The sequence below is a fragment of the Larimichthys crocea genome, chromosome XI (assembly GCF_000972845.2).
Source record: "Larimichthys crocea isolate SSNF chromosome XI, L_crocea_2.0, whole genome shotgun sequence".
Classification (NCBI taxonomy): domain Eukaryota; kingdom Metazoa; phylum Chordata; class Actinopteri; family Sciaenidae; genus Larimichthys; species Larimichthys crocea.
Window position 1 is genome coordinate 6,474,339 of NC_040021.1, and position 20,263 is coordinate 6,494,601.

Here is a 20,263-nt window from a genome sequence, read left to right on the forward strand (position 1 = left end):
GTGTCTGTTTGGCTAAGTTGCAGGCTACAGTCTGTAGAGTCAGGAGATATTCGTTTTATGCAGGGGGAACAGGGAGGTGATGAAAACTGCCACCATATCAGTTGATTTTAAGTTGTTTGAGAGTTTAGTTAGACTTTAACCACGACAATGAAAGTCACGTAACCTCAACAAAACACTTATTTGAATCCAAACCATGATCTTAACCTTTTGCCAAATCTAATTAATAACAACAGTGTTGTCACATTATAATTTATTTGATTTCTCAACGGTGATTTGTAACAGATGGATAATATCATCCTGCTGATGGGGACAGATTAGGAAATACATCTATGTGTCAGACAAACAATCTTTTTTGTGGTTAAGGTGTCAGCTGATCTTTTGCTAATGTTGTCTTTGAGGAGGGATTGGTTCTCCCTAGTTGTTTTTCTGTTCTGAAGAAATGTTCCATTAAGAAATCTGACTGTCACCAACTGATTTATAGCATCTCTGACCAAACTATATATGTCAGCCAAGCAGTAAATAGCAAACCATGCTAGAAACAAATAAAAGCTGTGCATTAGCCATGGTTCGGTGAAAATATATTGGAACATATTAAGCATATTAGGAGGAAAGTGGAACGCCAGGTTGGGGTCCGTTCTAGTTCTCCTGGATCCAAGACGAATAAATCTTCACAACGATTGCGCTACAAATCTTTATAGAGACGTAACACTGGATGTCACAGGCAGTGACTGTTTGTTCCCTAAAACACATGTTTTCGATTAAATATTTCTTTAAGCAATACATTTGTAATACTATGTCAGAAGTTGCAATAATCAACGCAAATGATGTACAATCTTACCGATTAGATGGTCAGTGTGACCTTTGTTGTGCGTCACTCCCACTATTAACCTCAACTGTGTTTTTATGTCAAAATTGAGGTAAGCGTGGATAAACTAGTTTATTCTTATTTTTCCATCTTATTCAATTTTTCAAGCCAATACAAAATGATGCAACAAAAGTATCTGAAACAAAAGTATTTGCTGTGGCTCAATCTCTGCGGTTAACCACATAATCAAGTCAATAAAAATAAAAGTCTGGCCTCTCGTAGGGAGAGAACAAGAGATAAATGCCTGTGAAGGAAATAAAACCAGGAGCAGTTACGCAAAATGTCTTATGAAGAGTCAACAACATCTGTCGCGGATAAAGTAGATTTAGACCAATATTTCTCCTGTTTCCACCACTTTTATACCAGACGTGCAAACATTGTACCTAAAAAAACAGTTCACCTTTCATTGTCTGAGAAGCAAATAACAGTCTGCATCTAGCATTCTGGGATAGGTGTTGACACAAACAGAGAGATTTTAATGTCAGGTTTTCAACAAATGCACTTATTGTTTAAATTTGGCATGAACCAAATTGCACTTTGCAAACCCTCTGCAAACGCCACAGTGAGGTGAATGTTTATGTCAGTCAGTGGTGGAAGAGCTGAGGTCAGGTCTGGGTGGATGACATAATGATGGAGGGAGGAGAGAGGGGGAGGGAAACAGAAAGAGAGGTGAAGGTCCAACCTCCAAAGTACTAAAAGACAGGAACAAAGAAAGCATGTTAACTTGAGAAAGACATCCACATTTTGCTCTGTAGTTGCCAAAACTTCTCATGGAAGTTTGCGAGGACTCCTTTAGCTGATATATAAAAAATACAAAGTACAAACAATGTTGATTGTTGGGATGGGATGGGATATGAACATTGGTCTCCTGTGTTAACGTTAAAATCGTTACATAGAGTCGAAGCTTCTGCTCTTCAAGTTAAAGCTGCACCAATCAATAATTGACTATTTTGCAACAATGACTATTATCCCGCTTATTTCATGGCTGAAAAATAAATACTTTTGCACAAAATGCGGTGGTTAAGGCGCCTCCACCATCTTGGCAGTCCAGCTTCTCCTGGCTCCCCACTAATCTAAAAATAGGCAAAGTCATGGAGCCTGGGTGGAGCTGAGGTGGCCTGAATGAAGCCTGGTTGCTCAAACAAGCCACCTGTAACGGCATTCACCTGTCAATTCAAGCCGACACACTGCACAACGTTTAATCCTTAATATAATCTGAACAGGTGAGTTCTTTATGAACGAGGAAATTAGCTATAGAGACCAAAACTGTTTTTTGTACCAGGCTGTAAACATATCTCTGCTGTGAAGTTGGACATTTTAACATGGGGACTTATGGAGACTGACTCACTTCTGGAGCCACCCTCAAGTGGACGTGTGAGGAACTGCAGTTTTTGGCACTTCTGCAGTGGCTTCACTTCACAGCCACAGAGGTTACCAGTTGGAAATTAGAGACTGTAGAATGGCAACCAATCAGAATAGACTTTTATTAGTCAGCTAGTCAGAAACAGAAAAATGAATGCTAATGTTGCTGTGTGTCCCTCGGATGTGTTAATAGGCGACTGTTTGCTAACATGTTCATCAACTTTATAAGTTGAAAATATGCAAATGTTTACAGTGTGTTCTGCTAACCAAAATTGTTCAAGATGTAAATTCATGACTTCAATTTGCTGGCAGTCATAGTAGAAAGAACATAGTAAAGGTAGTAGAAATATCACAAGCCATTATTCTGGGTTAGAATGGATAGTTTCCTTGTGCCATACTGGTCTAACCATTTTAAGAGACTTCCCCACCCTGATTAAAATACATTTCTTGGGGGAAACTGAATTCTTGTCATTTTTGGTCAAATTCAGATGTTTGTGCCAGCACATTATTCTGGAATGGAACCTGAAATTCCAAAATATCAAAATCAGTATCCGCCCTATATCTGCCGGCTCCTTGGTATGTGTCTCCTCCTTCACCTCCCTCCTTCTCCTTTTCTCTCTCCTCATGTTTTCCCCACTCTCCTTGGAAAAAATCCTCATGTCTGTCTCGTAAGTGAGGAAGTGGGCCTGTCCAACACACACACAGCTGAACTGAGCTGATCTGACAGCGGCACAACAGAACCCTCCCAGGTCACACCTATACAGTCAGAACACTGTGATACTATTAAAACTGTTTTTGGTTCAGCCTAAATCAGTGGGTTGTACTTCATCAACAACCTTATTGCTCCAAAATTCAGTGCAGCAAAACATTTAGTCCCACACTGTAAAAACAAACAAGGAGCATCTGTGTAAACCCTTCATGACGTCTTCTTTGCTTTCCTGTAATTGAGTACGATCAGATATTCAAAACCACCAATCACAACAAGATCTCAGTCCAACTGGTCGGATCTTTGTGTTTGTTTTTCACAGAAAAAAACATCTAAAGTTGCAAATAACTCCTTCAAAATGTTCTGCCCAGACTTCCTTTTAATCTTTGTTTTTATTCATTTTATTTATGCTTTTAAAAAATAACACTGACCTGATGGTTGAAAATGGAAACAGCATGACATTTTGGGACACCTGCTGTTATTCTTATTCGTAGGAGAGCCAAAAAGTTTGGGGACTACAAACAGTGCAACTCTTATTACTCTGAATATGTTGCTGTAACAGTGACAGCTGCAGTACATTTAGGATGAACCCTCACCAAACAAGGATGCAAAAATTGGACAATTCTACAAAACTGCAGTTCATGTTTACTAAATTCTTGTTTTCTACATGGCAACTACAGTATGAAGGTTTAGAAAGATGGTGGTTGTGGAAAATAAAGTATTGGTAATAAATAATAAGGGGTAGGTCTGGCCCTTCATTGGAATCTTGAGGTTTTGACTTATCCAGTATGGTTGTAAATCTTACAAACACTTGGCTGATAACATCATTACTGGGTGTTGAAGTCATAAAGTAAATGTTTAGATTTGAAATAATTGGGATGATCCTAGTAATTGTTCAGTGACATAAGGAATGTTGAAAATGTACAACAGATTTTTATGATTTGGTAAGTAAACAACTCTGGAGGTACGAGGCAAACTCAATCTGAGCTCTGCAATATTCTGTAGACTGTAACAGTGAAATCCGCTTCAAATAAGATCAGCTTCAAGATCAGCTTTGTCAATGACAAACTGCTCTTTGAGACTGGATTAAATACAGATTATTTGCTATATTCTGCAAAAGACATGCAAGAAAAGTTTCTTCTTCTTGTTTGTCCAGACTATGAGGCAGACTGAGGCTGGAAAAGTTTGCTTGCAGTGCCCAGCAAGTGTGCACTTGCGTTGTAAATATACTGTCAGTGTGGGTATTTGTAGGTGAGGCTTGAAAAATGTGCTGAAGAAAATCCAACAAGACTAAACATTTCCAAAGGTTTTCCAAAGGATGTAGCTCTGAACTGTGGGTAATGGTCAGAACCATGCCTCTATATTCTGCCAAGAATAGTTTTTGTGACAAATTATATCTCACAGCTATTAAGTGCTATTTAGACACCTGGTCCTATTGGCTATGTAATTAACCCAGAAAGCAGCTGACCATTCGGGACTGGTCAAGGTTACTGGACTGGAAATAAGACTGCTGCTGCCACAGAAACACTACAATACAATTAAATGGTGTTGTGATTACATGTTTCAATGATTAATGCCTGATATGAATAAAAACTTTAGTGAAATATGAACTACATGACCATAAGTATATGGACACCCTAACATTACACCCATATGTGATTTCTGAACATCTCATTCGAAACCATGAGCGACAGTCTACAGCTATAAAAGCCTCCACTCTTCTGGGTTTCATGCTTTTCACCAGATTTTGGTCCCATTCAGCCACAACAGCATTAGCGAGATCCAGCACTGAAGTTGGTTGATAAGTCCTGGCTCATAGCTGGCATTCCAGTTCATTCCAAAGGTGTTGGATGGTTGGTTGAGGTTAAGGCTCTGTGAAGGCCAGTTCAATTCTTCTCTGTCACTGTCGTGTCCAAACAAGAAAGGCCTTCACCAAACCATTGCCACAAAGTTGGAAGTACACTATTGTCTGAAATATACTTGGATGCCTTAGCAATAAGATTCGCCTTAGTCTGGACCATGGCGCCAAGCCCAAACCATGAAAAACATTCCTCAATCAGAAATGCCTCAAAAATGTGTAGACAAGAAAATATAGTGTCACCCTGAATATTTTTCCTCATGTGAAGAACTTAGCAAATGATGAAGAATTTGTCATACATCTAATACCTCTGTAAGAGCCACATTACTCCCTCACCTAAGTCATGGACCTTTGCTTTACAGAGATGTTACTCAGCATCTATGAACAGGTAGCCTTATATACACATTTCAGGAGCATTCATTATGCTAATAATCAAATCCTACACCTCCTCATGAAGAGGTAGCGTTCCTCACGCAGTTCAGAGAGTTTGGTCAATCAAGATAAATATATCAGGCGTTGCTGATTTTTGTCATTCTACTAATTTAATGGTTGGCCTCCAAGTGCAGATTTGTTCAGCCAAAGAACATAAAGGTTTTATTTCAACCAAACAAATTAGAGTTGGTGGCTTTTGGAACAGTGCAAAGACTAACTAAGACAGTTCTGTTGTGTTTTATTATGTTTCTGTCTGTTGTTTGAATGTTTTACGATAAAATAACAAGGCTAGTCTTAGTTTTATCCTATTTTTCTAAGTTTATGTTGTATTTTAATTTGGTGTGGGCAATATATCGATGATTGCCAGTTATTGGGCTGACGGTGGTTTTAAGTAATTGCCCAACCCAACTTAACCCTTGCATGAACAAATCTCATAGAAAAAAGTCAGAGAGAATATGAAAATGTTCTTGCATGAGGCCCAATGTCTCTACAGATGGTTTACAGTGGCCATCCACCACACACATATTAAGGCAAGCTTCAAGTATCTTCAAGTTGTAACAAGTTGTAACAGGCTAGTGTACCCAATTAGTTCCATGAGGACATGTACAGGTTAATGTGGGCGTTAATTACAGAAATACCCACAGGGTTTGGGCAAGTGAAAGGAAGTACAGAAACATACAGATTAAAATCAAGATGTTCACCCACATGGAGTGACTCAGCCCTCCTTCGCCCATCATCTTTCGCCAGCGGACCTTTGGTATTTGTGAACGCAATGTCAGGCCTGTGCTTGAGTCAGCTAACCATGAGCGCCACTTCATGTTTGTGGTTACTCTGTGGTGGTTCCTCTTAGGGGGGTTTTGGACTTTCCAAACCCCCTTCCCCATCCACTTTTATTCCCCCTCTGGATTTTACTTTCCCAAGGGAATTGTGCAAAATGTTATGAGGAACATTCCCTGAATGTCCTGTTACCACATGCTTCAATGATGTGATTTCACACACAAATAAAGATGCCCTCTCCGCATGAGGTTGTGCAGAGCCTACATGTCATGCTTTTCGATCTTCATGTCTTTCATTAATTCATTTAAATGATTTTGACTAAAAAGAACTTAAGCAAAACCCAACTTTAAATGAAACCAGGAGTCACAAGATGGTCCCTGCTCCAGATCAGAGTGGAGGTCTTGACCACAACTCATAAAGTCAAATGAGCCCCCTTTCCAAGCCTCTGTTGACATCCAAGCCATTTAGGTGCCCTCTGACTGGAATGTGTGGTCTCCTAACTATAAACGCCTGGAATGTGTTGCTGCAGACTGTGAAGCTGAAATTATGGACGAGCCCATCACCAGAGAATGTTCTTTTATTGTGGTTCAGGCAGCGAAACAGGAGATTTTCAGAGTCACGATCCCATTAAGGCATCATGTTTTCTCAGGACTAAATCGTTTGGACAGCCAGGTTGAGACACAGAAACGAGCCTGGTTAAGTTTACGGGGCTTTGAGGCCCGAAGGGCGTGTGCAATATTCTCTAATGCTTTATTTGCATGCCTCTCAGTATTTTTTTACTTGCCCTCAAATTTCTCATGGTCACCATCTTTTAAGGGCTTTCCAGAGAGAAAGAATAATAAGTAAAACTTATTTTTGGAAGTTACATAACAGCTTGTGATGCTATAGGGTGTATACATGAGTGTTTTGTCACGGTGTCATTGCTACAATAACACACGAAAATTGTTGCTACAAAGTTTGAAGCCGAAAATTGATGATTGTGTAGTGGCACATGAAAAACTTAAAGTACACACAGGATACAGAAAGAACAAGTTGTATGACAACATGTTGTATCCTTTGTTCCCTTTTTGGTCCAAATTCAAATCGCTTTGACGTTGCCACAGCAAAACTAGAACTGAAAATAAGAAAATCTCTCTTTCCCTTCACTTCTCTGCTTCACTCATTCTTTCCTTCTCCTTTGCCAGCCATACACCTGTCTCCAGTCCTCCCCCCTTCAGCCTCCCTCCTCTATCCCCTCACCTTCCCTCACTAGCCCCCTCCTCTCCATCCCTGTTAGGAATGCATGAGGCAGCATGTTTTGTTCTGGTCGGGCAGGGCTGGATCTGCTCTCAGCAAGACTGGAAACCACATTAACAAGACCTCCTGTACGGTTTGGCAGAGCAGAGTACTGTAAATGTTCTCTGAGTTAATTTGGTGTATCGTCTCATGGTTCGGGGGTTGCTTCTCTTCTCGAGGCTCAACAGTAGACGTAACTAGCTTGAGTTGGAGGTTTATTTTATTTCTTGTATTGCTTTTCTTTAATTGATGAAAACAGTAAATTGGTCACCAGGGGCCAGCTGCAGCGAGGACTATAGCCTCCACACACGGGGCGGCCACTTAACCCACTATGCTACCGACCGACCCAAGGTATCATATTTAAAGGTATGAAATAAACAACTGTTAGGATGATGATGCCTGAGATATCTCAGGTGACGTTGGCTGGAGTTACTGGAGTGTAAACTAACCAGTGGTTACCATGGCTAACCTATGATTGGAAGATTGCTGTTTGGGTTTAGCGAAGCGTCAATTAAAATAGCAGCAATGCAGAAACTGAAACTCAATCAAAGTAAAATCCAAAGAAAGAGAAACCTCCAGAAACAGAGGAAATAATGCAACAATAAATGAGTTTTGTGCCAGTTACTGCTGGTAATGAATATGTAAACACTGCCACCCCACATGTGGGATTTCTTCCTCTGTTTCCTACTGTATCCTTCATCTCTGTCGACCTTCACTTTTCATACTGTACGTCTGGAAACCATGTCCAAGGCTCTGCCCTCTTCAAAGCCAATGGAAGCTCTCCTTTCATGCCATGTTGTGAAAAAGCTCAAATTCAAATGTTGTGTTTTCCCTCACCCTCTTTTAAGAGAGGGGATATTAAGTCAATCTGTAGAAGATTGGCAGGGCTAGAGAACATTTTATGTTTCTTATGAAGGGGGCTGTGCTGTGCACACACACACACATGTATAGAGATTTAAAGCTGACTGATCAAAGTCTCACATCCAACAACAACAAACCGGCACTTTCTCAGGATCCACACTGCCAAGTCTCAAAGCGGATGAGAAGCATATGTGGTCGCTGGTGCTCCGTGCAGGTGCCTGCCTACAGGCCACAGTGATAGATACTGCGCGGGTTTGCATTTTTTAAGTAGTTTTCACACTATAAAAACTTATCCAGATATTTGTTAAATAAAGAGTTTTGACATGACAGGAGAAACAAAAGATAGCAGTAGATGTATAAGTGCAACATTTGCAGAAGAAACCAGAGAAATGACTCTACCTTTCATGATTCCTCGCTCAAGAATCCCTTTTAAACAACTTGTTGTCCCGATATTTGAGTCCTCTTCGCCTTTTTTTCCCCCACAATGTGTCCAGGAATGCAAATAACTGTCAGTATTTTACCTTTGAGGTGCCATTGGACTCAAACATTTTCCAGTTTTCCAAAAGAAAGAAGGAAAAAAAGTCCCAAAATGTTATTCCATGTGGGCAAATGCACCTCTGCAACCTACAAAATCTGATGTCTAGATTATTTAAAGTCTTATCAGTGGAGAAGACAACTAGTTGATGCACCATTAAGTTTTGAACATGTGCAGCTTTCTGTCATCATCCCTCTCTCATCCAGGGCCCGAGGAAACTAAACCTCCTCGAGACAGAAACCATGTGCAACTTCAGAGAGGGAGGAGAGAGGAGAGAACGAAGGGTGGTAAGAAAGGCAAAGAGAGGCAGAGAGAGAGAGAGAGAGAGAGAGAGAGAGATGGGAGGCGAACAAAGAAACTGGAAAATGAGGGAGGGACTGGAGAAGGGACAGGAAGGAGGGAGGGTCCATGTGTTTTGTTGAGAGTCAGTTTTGTGGCCGAGGCTAATTGCTAACAAATGTTTGAACATTGTGGAGTGTGCACCTTGAATATCTGAGGCCTTGGACTGCGAGACAGGAAAATAGTTTCTATGAACACACACCTACACACACACACACACACACACTCTCTCTCTCACACACACACACATGTCAAAGCTATAATCCCTATCTGGCACCAGTTTTCCGTCTCAGTTTGCTCCGTATAACCTCGACTACCAGTGTGTAAGACTAACAGCAGGTGTAATTCTCTCACACATCTGGCCATCGAGCTGACGAGGCAGCTCCAGAGACTGTGACAGCTTCATTGCCTTTATTTTTTTCTCATGGTATCACTATGACACTTTAATATACACACTCCAAAATGGTCGTTTATATTCATTCATAAACACTACTCAGATGTTCTGTATTTTCAGAGACTGACCCCTGGATCCCACCGAGCACGGCTCTTTGAAGTCGTTCCCGTAACGCTGTTTCGTTTCGTTCTCCACACGGCTTCAAACACCACCAGGAGCCTTTCAGAAGCACGCCAGACTTTGCTAACTTCCTCAGATTTGGCCATTTTCCCCTGGTTTATATACTTATAATGCCATTTCCATGTTTGACTTCCGGCCAGCTTGATCTGCTCTATGCTGCTTGTTGCATCTGGTCCCACGTCAAAGATAGAACAGCCGTGAATTTTCTGCAAAGAGACACTTCTGGAATGTCCTTGAAACATGCCGAATCACAATCAGTGTCTTGAACAGCCGTGAACCTCGGTGGGATTGAGCCATTAAGTGATGCTCTCTTTTTCCTAAAGCTTATAAATTGCCTGTCCTGTGGGTCGGTCGTTACAAAGTCATAGTGTGCAACCAAGCAATACCACAGATCATTACTTTTTATTTTCGTAGGGATCCCAATTGAATTGATGGAAATCGGCTAAGCATCTGTGCATCAGTGTTAAATCTTACATTGTTATTTAGACACTGAAAGCAGGCGCCATTTTGATCATTACTGTGGTAACCGTGGTCAGAGGGCCTCACTCCCTCGACACAGCAGATAACGTAGAAGTCTCTACAGAGTCAGATAAGAACTTCAGATCACTAAAAGTAAACGTATTTTATAGAGGTTATAGGGTATAATTTATTAGAAAGACGTACCCAAAGCCTCAATAGGAGAAGACACAGTGGATTATTTCAAACTTTTTCTTATTAACCAGTAACAGCCTTCATCTTCATCATCAGGCAGTCAGCGAATTGGTGGCATATCGACATCATGATCAACCAGTCAGGAAAAACTATTCATATAACATTCTCCAGCACCGAAAAAACAGAAACCCTGGAGGACGTTACTGATTCCAACTGTGGATACTCGTATCACGACATTTCAGTGATGACAAATTGTTTAGTATTACATCACCATCTGAACCATAATCACAGTGACTAAAGTCCTTTTGATGATTACTTCTACATCCCTCCATGGCTTTGAAGCCACGTTCGTCTCTTCCTTCTTTTCCTTTACAAGTACGTCTGACCTTGTACGCTACAGTTTGTAAAAATGAGGATTTAATGACCAACGTCTTTGATCACAAATCCACCGGCCTTTGATTAGAATGAGGAGTTTCTTAATCAGTTCGGTTCATGCACATTCCAACATACTCTTACAGTCATCCACACACAGGAACACAGTCCCCGCTAAATTGATACCAGAATCATTAAAATGTTTGAAGTTCATCTGCGGCCTGTCAGCCACGGGTCGTTCAGTACCACCAATGGGACCAATTAAGCTTGTGATAATTATGTTTTTGTGTTACGAGCCAGCGGAGCAGCTCTCTCTCTTTGCATGTGTGTGTTTTAATGTTGAAATGCATGCCATGGGTTGAGGATTGGCTGCATGGTTTCAATTCACCAGTTGGCTTACATGACACTGGAGCAGCTTGGCACACGAAGCATACACAATGCAGTGGAGCGAGTCCTGACAACCATCTGGATACCTGCATGTGCATGAATACTGCCAAAATGGAGTCACGTAACAAATTGTTCTTGGTGACACACTGCGAGAGCCTTGAGATTTAAGACTTGGACTGAAAAGATGTAAATCTGCAGTAACTTTTTTGGCCACTTGGAGCCACCAGAAGCTCTGAACATGACATGATTAATGTTATTATGGTAAACATTTACCTATGTGTACAACCAGTAAACAAGGAGCAACATTGTAATTCATTTGGAGTTGGGTTTTTCTTTTTGTTTAAAGTCTAGTTACATTACCTGCTTTCCCAGCTCCGGTTCTGGCACGACAACCTCTTCTTTCCAGTGGCCCAACACTACCACCAAACCCACACCATGCAGCCAATCCACAACCAACCAACCAGCCAAACCAAACTTACAGCAGTTACAGCTAGCTAGTTAGCCACTGCCTTGCATCAATCTTGTGTAATAGATCATTTATTGTTGGTATTGGTCGTATTATTTGGATTTTCACTCCTTTACGTATAAATCAGTCCACAGGCAACTGAGAAAAGTCATGGAAAGGCTCATTTTTTAAGTTACAACCTGTTCACTGAAAAAGTGATTAAAACATAACACTAATAAGTAAAATGCCTCTTACAATCTTACATACAACACCTTTAATGTGGCTCTTACATGCATCGGTGGACTTTTTTGAAAAGACCGAATGTAGTGCAGTTTTACTGGTCAGCAAAACTTCACATGGACTTTCCCCCAAAAGATCTAAGAACAGCTGTTGTTAGTGCTTCTTCAAATGAGGACATCATTTCCCAAAAACCCCTGTTGCTTCTTGTTCCAAAGAGGATGTCGTGTCACGGCTTAAATATTTTCTCTTTGGAACATGGGGAACATTTTTGTCACTCGTTTGATTCTGTCATTGTCAGAGACACAGAAAACTTTCCTTTGTCCCACATATCACTGATCATCTGTACAGCTCGATTTCCTGCAGGCAGCACAGGCTGTAAAATCCTTTTGTGGAAGAGGTGAGTGTTACTGAGCTGTGGAGAACCGGCGGTTCCAGATCAACAACTTTAGGCAATCCATGGAAAGGACGAAAACAGAAAAAAGTACATCAGGGGAGAATAAACATCTATATAAAGTTGATTTTGTTTTAACATCTAGTGTGCAAGAGTTTAATTTGAAACACAGACACTCATGGCTGTGCCATGCAAGCGCAAAGACAACCAACCAGCCTTGTTCTACATTCCTGTATTAGTTTGTTAAAAAAAAAAGGGTTTATCCAGGCTACAGCTTTGCACAATCATCATCAAAATTTTTAAATAAATAGCATGTGTTGCCCAGAACTGATCCTGAAGCTACATTATGGCATTGGTAATTGATATCAGTTATTATTATTCATGTATTGGATTTATGCGATAGCATCTCTTAGGATCTTTCATGCTGTGAGCGACTGAACTTTAAAGTTCAATGAGGCTGTAAATCAGCGTAGATAAACAACACTGCAAGGTGCTCCAAGACTCTCGTTGTCTGTACTGCCGTCTCACAGTAATTCAACACCCATCTTGGTTGAAGACACATCCAGAGTACTTAAGTACAGAAGTAAGTCTCCAGAAGTGCAGCAACACCGAGGGAAGAAAAAGACGAACAAATGAACACTTTCAAAATGAACATCTGGTTCTGTGTCACTCCTCACCACACTCATCACAGTGATTTAAATACTGTCACATTTTAATGCCATGTTTTCAATGGATAGGAACTTTGTTTTATGAAGTAAATCAAGTAAAGCTGCTGTAACGCCAACAGCCGCTGTTAAATGAAGGATGCTGTGTCACGATTGGCTGGAATTTCACATGTGGGGACCATATTGAAGCCCTGAGAGGCAAGTGAGTGATCTGATCTATGTTCATGACTTAACAAATTAAAAAAAATAATCTGGAAAACATTTAGGGAAAAACAGGTTTGGTAGGTGAGTTCATGGAGAAAATAAAACTCACCCGTAAGAAAACACTAATGCTTTTAATAATGTTTAGAATATGGGGAGCTTCAAATACAAAATAAAAACACACAAAAAAACAAATACTGCACAAAATGATTGTGACACCTGGCAAAATATTTTTACTAGTTTTCACAGATGAAAAGTAATTTAGGAACATTATCCTTGGAAAACCTTTGTCCTTTCAGTGGTTTTTGGTTTGCGGAGCAACAAAATCATTCAATTTAAGATGGTTCTCATCATCCATCCATTTTCTGTAACTTATCCTAATCAGGGTCGCAGGGGGCTGGACAAGTCGCCGGTTCATCACAGGGCTGACACATTAGAGACAAACAACCATTCACGCTCACATTCACACCTATAGGCAATTTAGAGCCACCTATTACTGTCACCAGGGCTGTTTCTAGCTGTTTGGGGCCCCAGCAAAGATGCTATTTGGGGGTCCCTATTTTGAGATTCCTAATCTGTATGAAACTGAGTTTATTTACATACAAATAATCCTAGCCAGCTAGCTGAGGCAGCTAACATTAATCAGAGGCTAGCATGACAAAAGTAGCAAACTGACTTGTTCAAAAATCGGCATTGTGGCTCACCCCTCCACCCCACATCATAAATAAATGGCTTACCTTTATCCTGTGAATGCTTATCATGGGAGATTAGTACTTTTAATTCTCCAAAAATATATTGAGGCTGAACTTGCAGTTTGGGGGCCCTCTGGTGGCTGGTGAAACAGCTCTAACTGTGTTCTTCTACTATTAATATTATTAATAATCTATTAACTGCATGTCTATGGACTGTGGGAGGAAGGTGCAGTACCCGGAGAAAACCCAGTCTATGGACTGTGGGAGGAAGGTGCAGTACCCGGAGAAAACCCACGTGACCTTGAACATGCAAACTTCACACAGAAAGCCTTCAAATCGATCAAAGTCAATGATGACTTATATTCATTTAATATGAATGTGTGGTAATGTTGTTAATATTAGGCATTTATTTGCTTTTATAAACTAAATTTGAAGACCTTTAAGTCAAAGTTTTTCATTTTGTTGTAGTCCATACAGTCTGTTTTTCTCTGACATACTTCACATACTACTCTTTACTCTCATACAACACATTGTACATTGTTGTATTCTCTCATAGCAATAGTAGATATTCAGAGTAGCTGTTGTAGTTTCAGTTAATTGAAAACATGTTTTATATATTTTACATATTTGATAAATCTAAAGATCTACAGCAGCCAAATGCTGATAGTTTAACTCAAGGAGCTAAATAGAAGAGGAAGAAACTCAAAGTAACTCTTTGTCTCAAAACACGTTATTCATATTAGATTCAGTCATTTGAAGAACATTTTAAAATAACCAAAATATAGTAAACAACTGAAAACATACAGTAAAATACCTTGTGTTTTCAGTGTTGAGATCTCTCTGCTGTATAAGAATGGAGTTCCTGCCACCTAGTGTCACATTTGGCCTTTGCACTGAAGGACAAGACAAAAACATCCTTAGACCAGAAGAAGAAGAAGAGGAAGAAGAGTACATTTAAAACTTCAGTTTATAGTAAAACTATGAGAATTCATGAGTCATGAGTAAATGTAGTGTTTAGCTTGTGTGGATGTGCTTCAGCTGCAGGCAACAAAGAACAAGAACAATGAATGCAGGCTGTGGGATAAGACGTCTCATAATATCTGTAGACTTTTTCTTTTTTATGCATCCAGCAAATCTTTTGCATTGACAGCAAAACTGTGTACATGTATAACTGCATTTGTGTCAGTTGTTTACGCAGTGATCATAAGGTGCTATACATTAGGTGACGATGTACATTTGTTGCCTCTACCAGGGTAGCGAGAAACTTAGGACTCATGATCGACGACCAACTAACCTTCTCTGATCACGTTGCCTCGGTTTCCCGGTTGTGCTGCTTTGCACTTTACAATGTAAACAAAGTCCGGCCTTACCTGACTCAACATGCTACCAGACTCCTGATACAACTCAGTGACAACTCAACTCAACTCAACTCAACTCAGTTTCAGATGATCCAGAACACGGTGGCCTGCCTGGTCTTCAATCAACCCAACAGGGAACATGTTCTCATGGAGCTCCACTGGCTACCTGTAGCAGCTCACATTAAATCCAGATCACTAATGCTGACTACAAAGTAGTCTCTGGTTCTGCTGCACCTACTTGAATGGCATATGTTACTTCCTCCATTGAATGAAGCCTGGCTCTGCCACCCATACACTCAGGACGATCCCAACTTTTCTCGTCTGTCGTTCCCCGTTGGTGGAACATCCTACCAGTTCCTACCAGATCAGGGGCGTCCTCTCTCTACCTTCAAAAACCTCAAAGACCTCCAGCTCTTCAGAGAGGACCTCCTCTCCAACACTACCAACAACTGGACATGATAAATCCATCCCCCTTTTATGTGAGTAGTACTTATTGCTGCACTAACATGCACTGTACCTTGAATGTTGGAGGTGATAGGTCAGGAGTTGTATCTAAACGACTGAGAAAAACTAATATATAATAAAATATCACAAGTTTTAAGATGGATACAGTGCAAATATCTGCTGGGGAACCATTCAACAACAGATTACAGCTCTGCAGAGATGGCAGCTGCTGACACACAGCTAAGGAATCTGTGTATGTGTGATTTACTGGAACATCCATCCTGATGACACATCCTAACTTGTTTTTTATTTGAATGATTACCATTTACTTTGATTTGACAGATGCTTGATTAATTCATGCTCAGTTACTTTAAAACCCTGTTGGGTGTTTGTGTTTCTATGTCAAATATTTTGTCCCTTTATGGCTCTTTTTGCTGTCGAATTCCTAAACGCCGACTCAGACCTTACGGAAAGTTACGGTACATGTTAGCTCAGGCTGAAGGTTTGACACCACTGACCTCTGAGCTGTTTGGACACAACTCTGCATGAAATCACTCTACTTTAAAAACCACAAATCTCCAAAACATCAAACTGGTCAGAAAACAGTTGTTTTAGCCTTGTGACATGTTTTTTTAATGAAAAGAAATACTTAATCCTTTATTTTATCTGAAGAATTCACATTTGGGAAAACAGTGTTCAGTGATGAGAAAGTTTTTCTTTTGATAAAATAAAGTTAGTATAAGGATTAAAGTCACAATCTTCAACGCCCACAACCTGTTCACATTTTTGTTTCTTTCAAAAGAAGGTGTCCCAGTTCCAGGGTGTACTGGTGTTATGCATGGCCAGTTGTTATTGGCTCACTGGCACACTTTAAACACATGGATGAGGGAATTAGGATGGCTGAGCACACCCTAAAATCAGGCACATGGGATTTACTGTATGTTTGTTGTGCACTAGTATTTGTGGTAGAGGTATAGATAGATAGATAGAGAGTTCAACTCAGCCAACTACAGCCAGAGTACATAAGATAACTGCAATTACAGTCATGTACGGTCACATATATAGGCCATTAGTGCAACAGGATGTGTGATTTGATTATAAAATAAATCCAGTAACTAGAGCTTGCTCTCATTTTTTGAGGTTTTAAAGTGCTGTACTCTCCCGGCCTTCGTTCTCTATTCACAGCTCTGCTAACAGCTTTCTCATATGATCTGGTACATCACTGATTAAAAGAGTTTTTGATGGATCTGTAGTCTTCATGTATTAGTTCAGTGTTTCTGTCTGTGTTGTTGCTGTGGCTACTTTAATATACAGCATGTTAGTGTTCATGATTGCTCTCTTGTGCATAGTTATATGCACATAAAGTTGGAATTACATTTTTTTTTATCTCTTCTTATGAAATGATTGTGACAATATGATTTATTCTTGATAGATGAAGTGTAACTTCTCAAAACTTTATCGATCAATCTCTTCCAAACATATCACAGTTCAAATTAGACCACAATTAACCTGACGTGTGTAACGACTGTGTATAAAATCTATATGCAAAAGCAATGAATGCTGCACAGCATTTTATGTGACATCCTTAAATAGAATAAGTTTCTCTCAGAGACCCAAACTCTGACTGACTTCCAACATAACAGAGCCTTCATTAATGTTATTAGTTATCTCTGTGTATTTTTCTACAAATGTGTCTTCAGTGAAATCTGTTTGGAGGCTTTGAAACCCTAAAAAATACAAATGCTGCATCACATTCATAATAATCCATAAAAATATCTTAAAGTAGGATTCATTTGTCAGACAGTTTGAATCACAAAATAATTGTTGGAGATGAAGATGTTGTGCACATAGAAGTGATGCTGACGCATTCATATGAAATATCAAGATCACCACTGAGTCAGCTGTAACTGCCACTTATAACAGTGTCATATTTTTTTATTGTTTCAAAGCAACACACACACACACACACACACACACACACATACACTCAGAGACATGCACACTATGGCCTGAGAGTGTTATTGAATATTATTATTATGTGTGTGTTGTATGTATGTACGTGTTTAATCCATGTTAATCCACGTCCAGAAACTTTGTTGTCATCCATAGTATGAATTTAGTCATCTTTACTTAGTAATCTGTCTGGGTTTTATATATACATAAATATATATATATTTGTGAATGTGTTGTGAAACTGTGCTTATAATTCAGACAGAGACGCGTGAAAGTGAAGTCATTGAATGTCGAGTCATGCTCAGGATGAATCAAATGTTTGTCTTTCGGCTCAGCAGCTCTGAGCACTGCTGCCAATAAATTACAAAACTTCTGGAAAAGTCCTTTCAGCAGGGTCAAGTCAGGTAAAGTTTCGGGACAGGAAAAAAAGCAGTTGGATTTCAAAATAAAGGCAGCAAGTGTCGGCCATAAACTCAAAGTGGAATTATTGTTTTTGTTTTTTTAATTGAGTTAAGGTAATTCAAATAATAATAATAGTAGTAGTAGTAGTAGTTAATAATAATAATAAGACTAAAGAATAATAATAATCATAATAATAATAATATCAGATGAATTAAAGTAAGTTATCTAAGGCCAGGACAGATTATCATGCCTATATGATACAGCAGAATTATATATCATCACAATAATATACAATGCATACTATGTGTGTGAAATTGGCACTGATGACAGGATATAGATTTCAAGCTTACTCATAATGATGTCTAATATAAACAAGCAGATTAAATAATCCCTCAAAACCTTCTATCACAATGACTGGCAACATCCTCTTTTTTAAAATCTGTTGCTTTAATTCATATTTTTATAAACTACGCATGAGAAAACGCCTTTATGTTTCGCTTTATTTTGAAACGCCTCGCAGGAATCTGTGCTTCGTGTTGCTGTGTCTTGACAGTAGCGGCGACGGGCAGCATGTTTGGGCAGTGAATCACATGCTTGCACCGTCCCCGTTATCCGCTGGTATAAATACGAGCAGCAGAGGGACCGAGGCAGCTTCAGTCGCTCTGGAGTCTCAGGAAGCGAGCAGAGGTGAGTCAGAGGGGCTTTTATTTTGTTAAATTCTGCAGCTCGGTGATGCTCAAAGGTAAACACATCTTCATATCCAAGCTGTTATGACTGTTTATTATGAATGCAACACATCAGCTGCATCTTTTACAGGTTTGACCTCACCTTTAACTTGAATCCGGCTGTATGATGTTTGTGTTCTTTATTTCTATTTTTGGTGCCTTCACTTGTTTTTCTTCATGCAGAGATGCTGACTTCATGGCAGACTATAGGTGACTGTGGTTTGTGTTGCTTACTCATGGGTGTGACCTCCATCTTTGGATCAAAACAACTGGATTAGGGTACATGACATCACTTTAACACACTTAATCCTAGTCACACCCATCAAGGAAAAACTGCACAATAGAAAAATACTATTTAATGATAAAGAAATAGAGCAGCATGCACATGTTATATCATATTAATACTTCAAATCTACTGTAGTTGTCCCTAACTTATTCGTATGACAAGTGAATTCATTGGGCACAGAAATCCCCAAACACTTGAAATGAGGCCACATGTGTGCGTCCCATTTGTTGTAAATGGAGCCCAGATGATCCAGATTAGTTAATTGTTTCTTCTTATTCTGGCATTGGGGAAGTCGTTTGTGCAGGTTAACGGAGAGAACGAGGCAGAAACAGAAGTGAGAACGAGCATCAGCCGGAGTTATCAGCTGATGTGTAACAGATATTTAAGACAAGTTTAAAAAGATGTTCCATATACAGGCTAAGAGATGAGAAAACAGATTTTTAAAAGTATTTAATTCAAAGTTAAAAGCTGTATTTAATATACAGGTATGAATTGCAGTACTGTGTCAGTGAGTTGTGCAAATATTTGTGCCTGTACTATTTTCATTGATCTGCCGATTATTTCACGATGGATCGAATAATTGTTGGGTCAATAAAACATCAAGTTTCCCTGAGGTTAAGCTGCTAACAGTATAAAGAATGCACTGCGTATCCATGACGTCACCCACAGGTTTATACAGAGCTCAGTGTGGTGATTCTGGCCTCGACATGTTAGTCCTGCTGCTTCCACCTCCCTGCTAATATAAAAAGAAATCAGCAGACGTGGATCATCAGGGGACCTGAGGCAGGCTGAATGAAGCCTGGTTGCTCAAACAAGTCATCTGTAAAAGCACCTACCTGTCAATCAAAGCAGCCACACAGTTAATTCTGCATAACTTTAAGCCTTAATATTATTTGAACAGGTGAGTTAAATATAAATTCACCCTCAGTATAGTTGTTATGATCAGGGAAATTAGCTACAGAGACCAAAACTGTTTTTTGTACCAGGCTGTAAACATGTTTATTTCTGCTGTGAAGTTGGACATTTTAACATGAAGACTCATGGAGACTGACTCATTCTGTAGCCAACCTCAAGTGGACGTTTGAGGAACTGCAGCTTTTGGCACCTCCATATTGGCTTGACTTCACAGCCATGGAGGTTGCTGCTAAGTTGCCACTTAAGGGACGTCTTCAAATTATTTGTTTTGTTCAATAAACTGTCCCAAGCCTGAAGATACTTACTACAGACAGGTATTAACGCAGGCATTTTTACTTGAAAATGACCAAAGAAATAAAAAAAGTCCTTGATGAGTCATTTACTGTTGACCTACTAAGTAATTAATCAACAAATAGTTTTAACTTCATAATAAAATATAGTGTTATATGTAATATATGCGTAGTGTTAGTGCACTGCTATGAAATGCTATGAAATAATATATGTGAGGAAACTGGAGGAAAACAGCATGTGATTTAATATAAAAAATACAAT

The 20,263-nt window shown here is 39.6% G+C and overlaps 1 protein-coding gene across 2 annotated transcripts in view; it reads right to left on the reverse strand.

The window, feature by feature from the left end:
* The window catches only part of scara3 (scavenger receptor class A, member 3), a 34,744-nt gene that overhangs the window by 11,812 nt on the left and 2,669 nt on the right, over nucleotides 1–20,263 (reverse strand). Inside the window, 2 exon segments of one of the 2 annotated variants that reach the window (NM_001303357.1) lie at nucleotides 11,081–11,112; nucleotides 11,174–11,226. In NM_001303357.1, coding sequence (NP_001290286.1) covers nucleotides 11,081–11,112; nucleotides 11,174–11,226 — 85 coding nt within the window. 2 annotated transcript variants of the gene reach the window in all.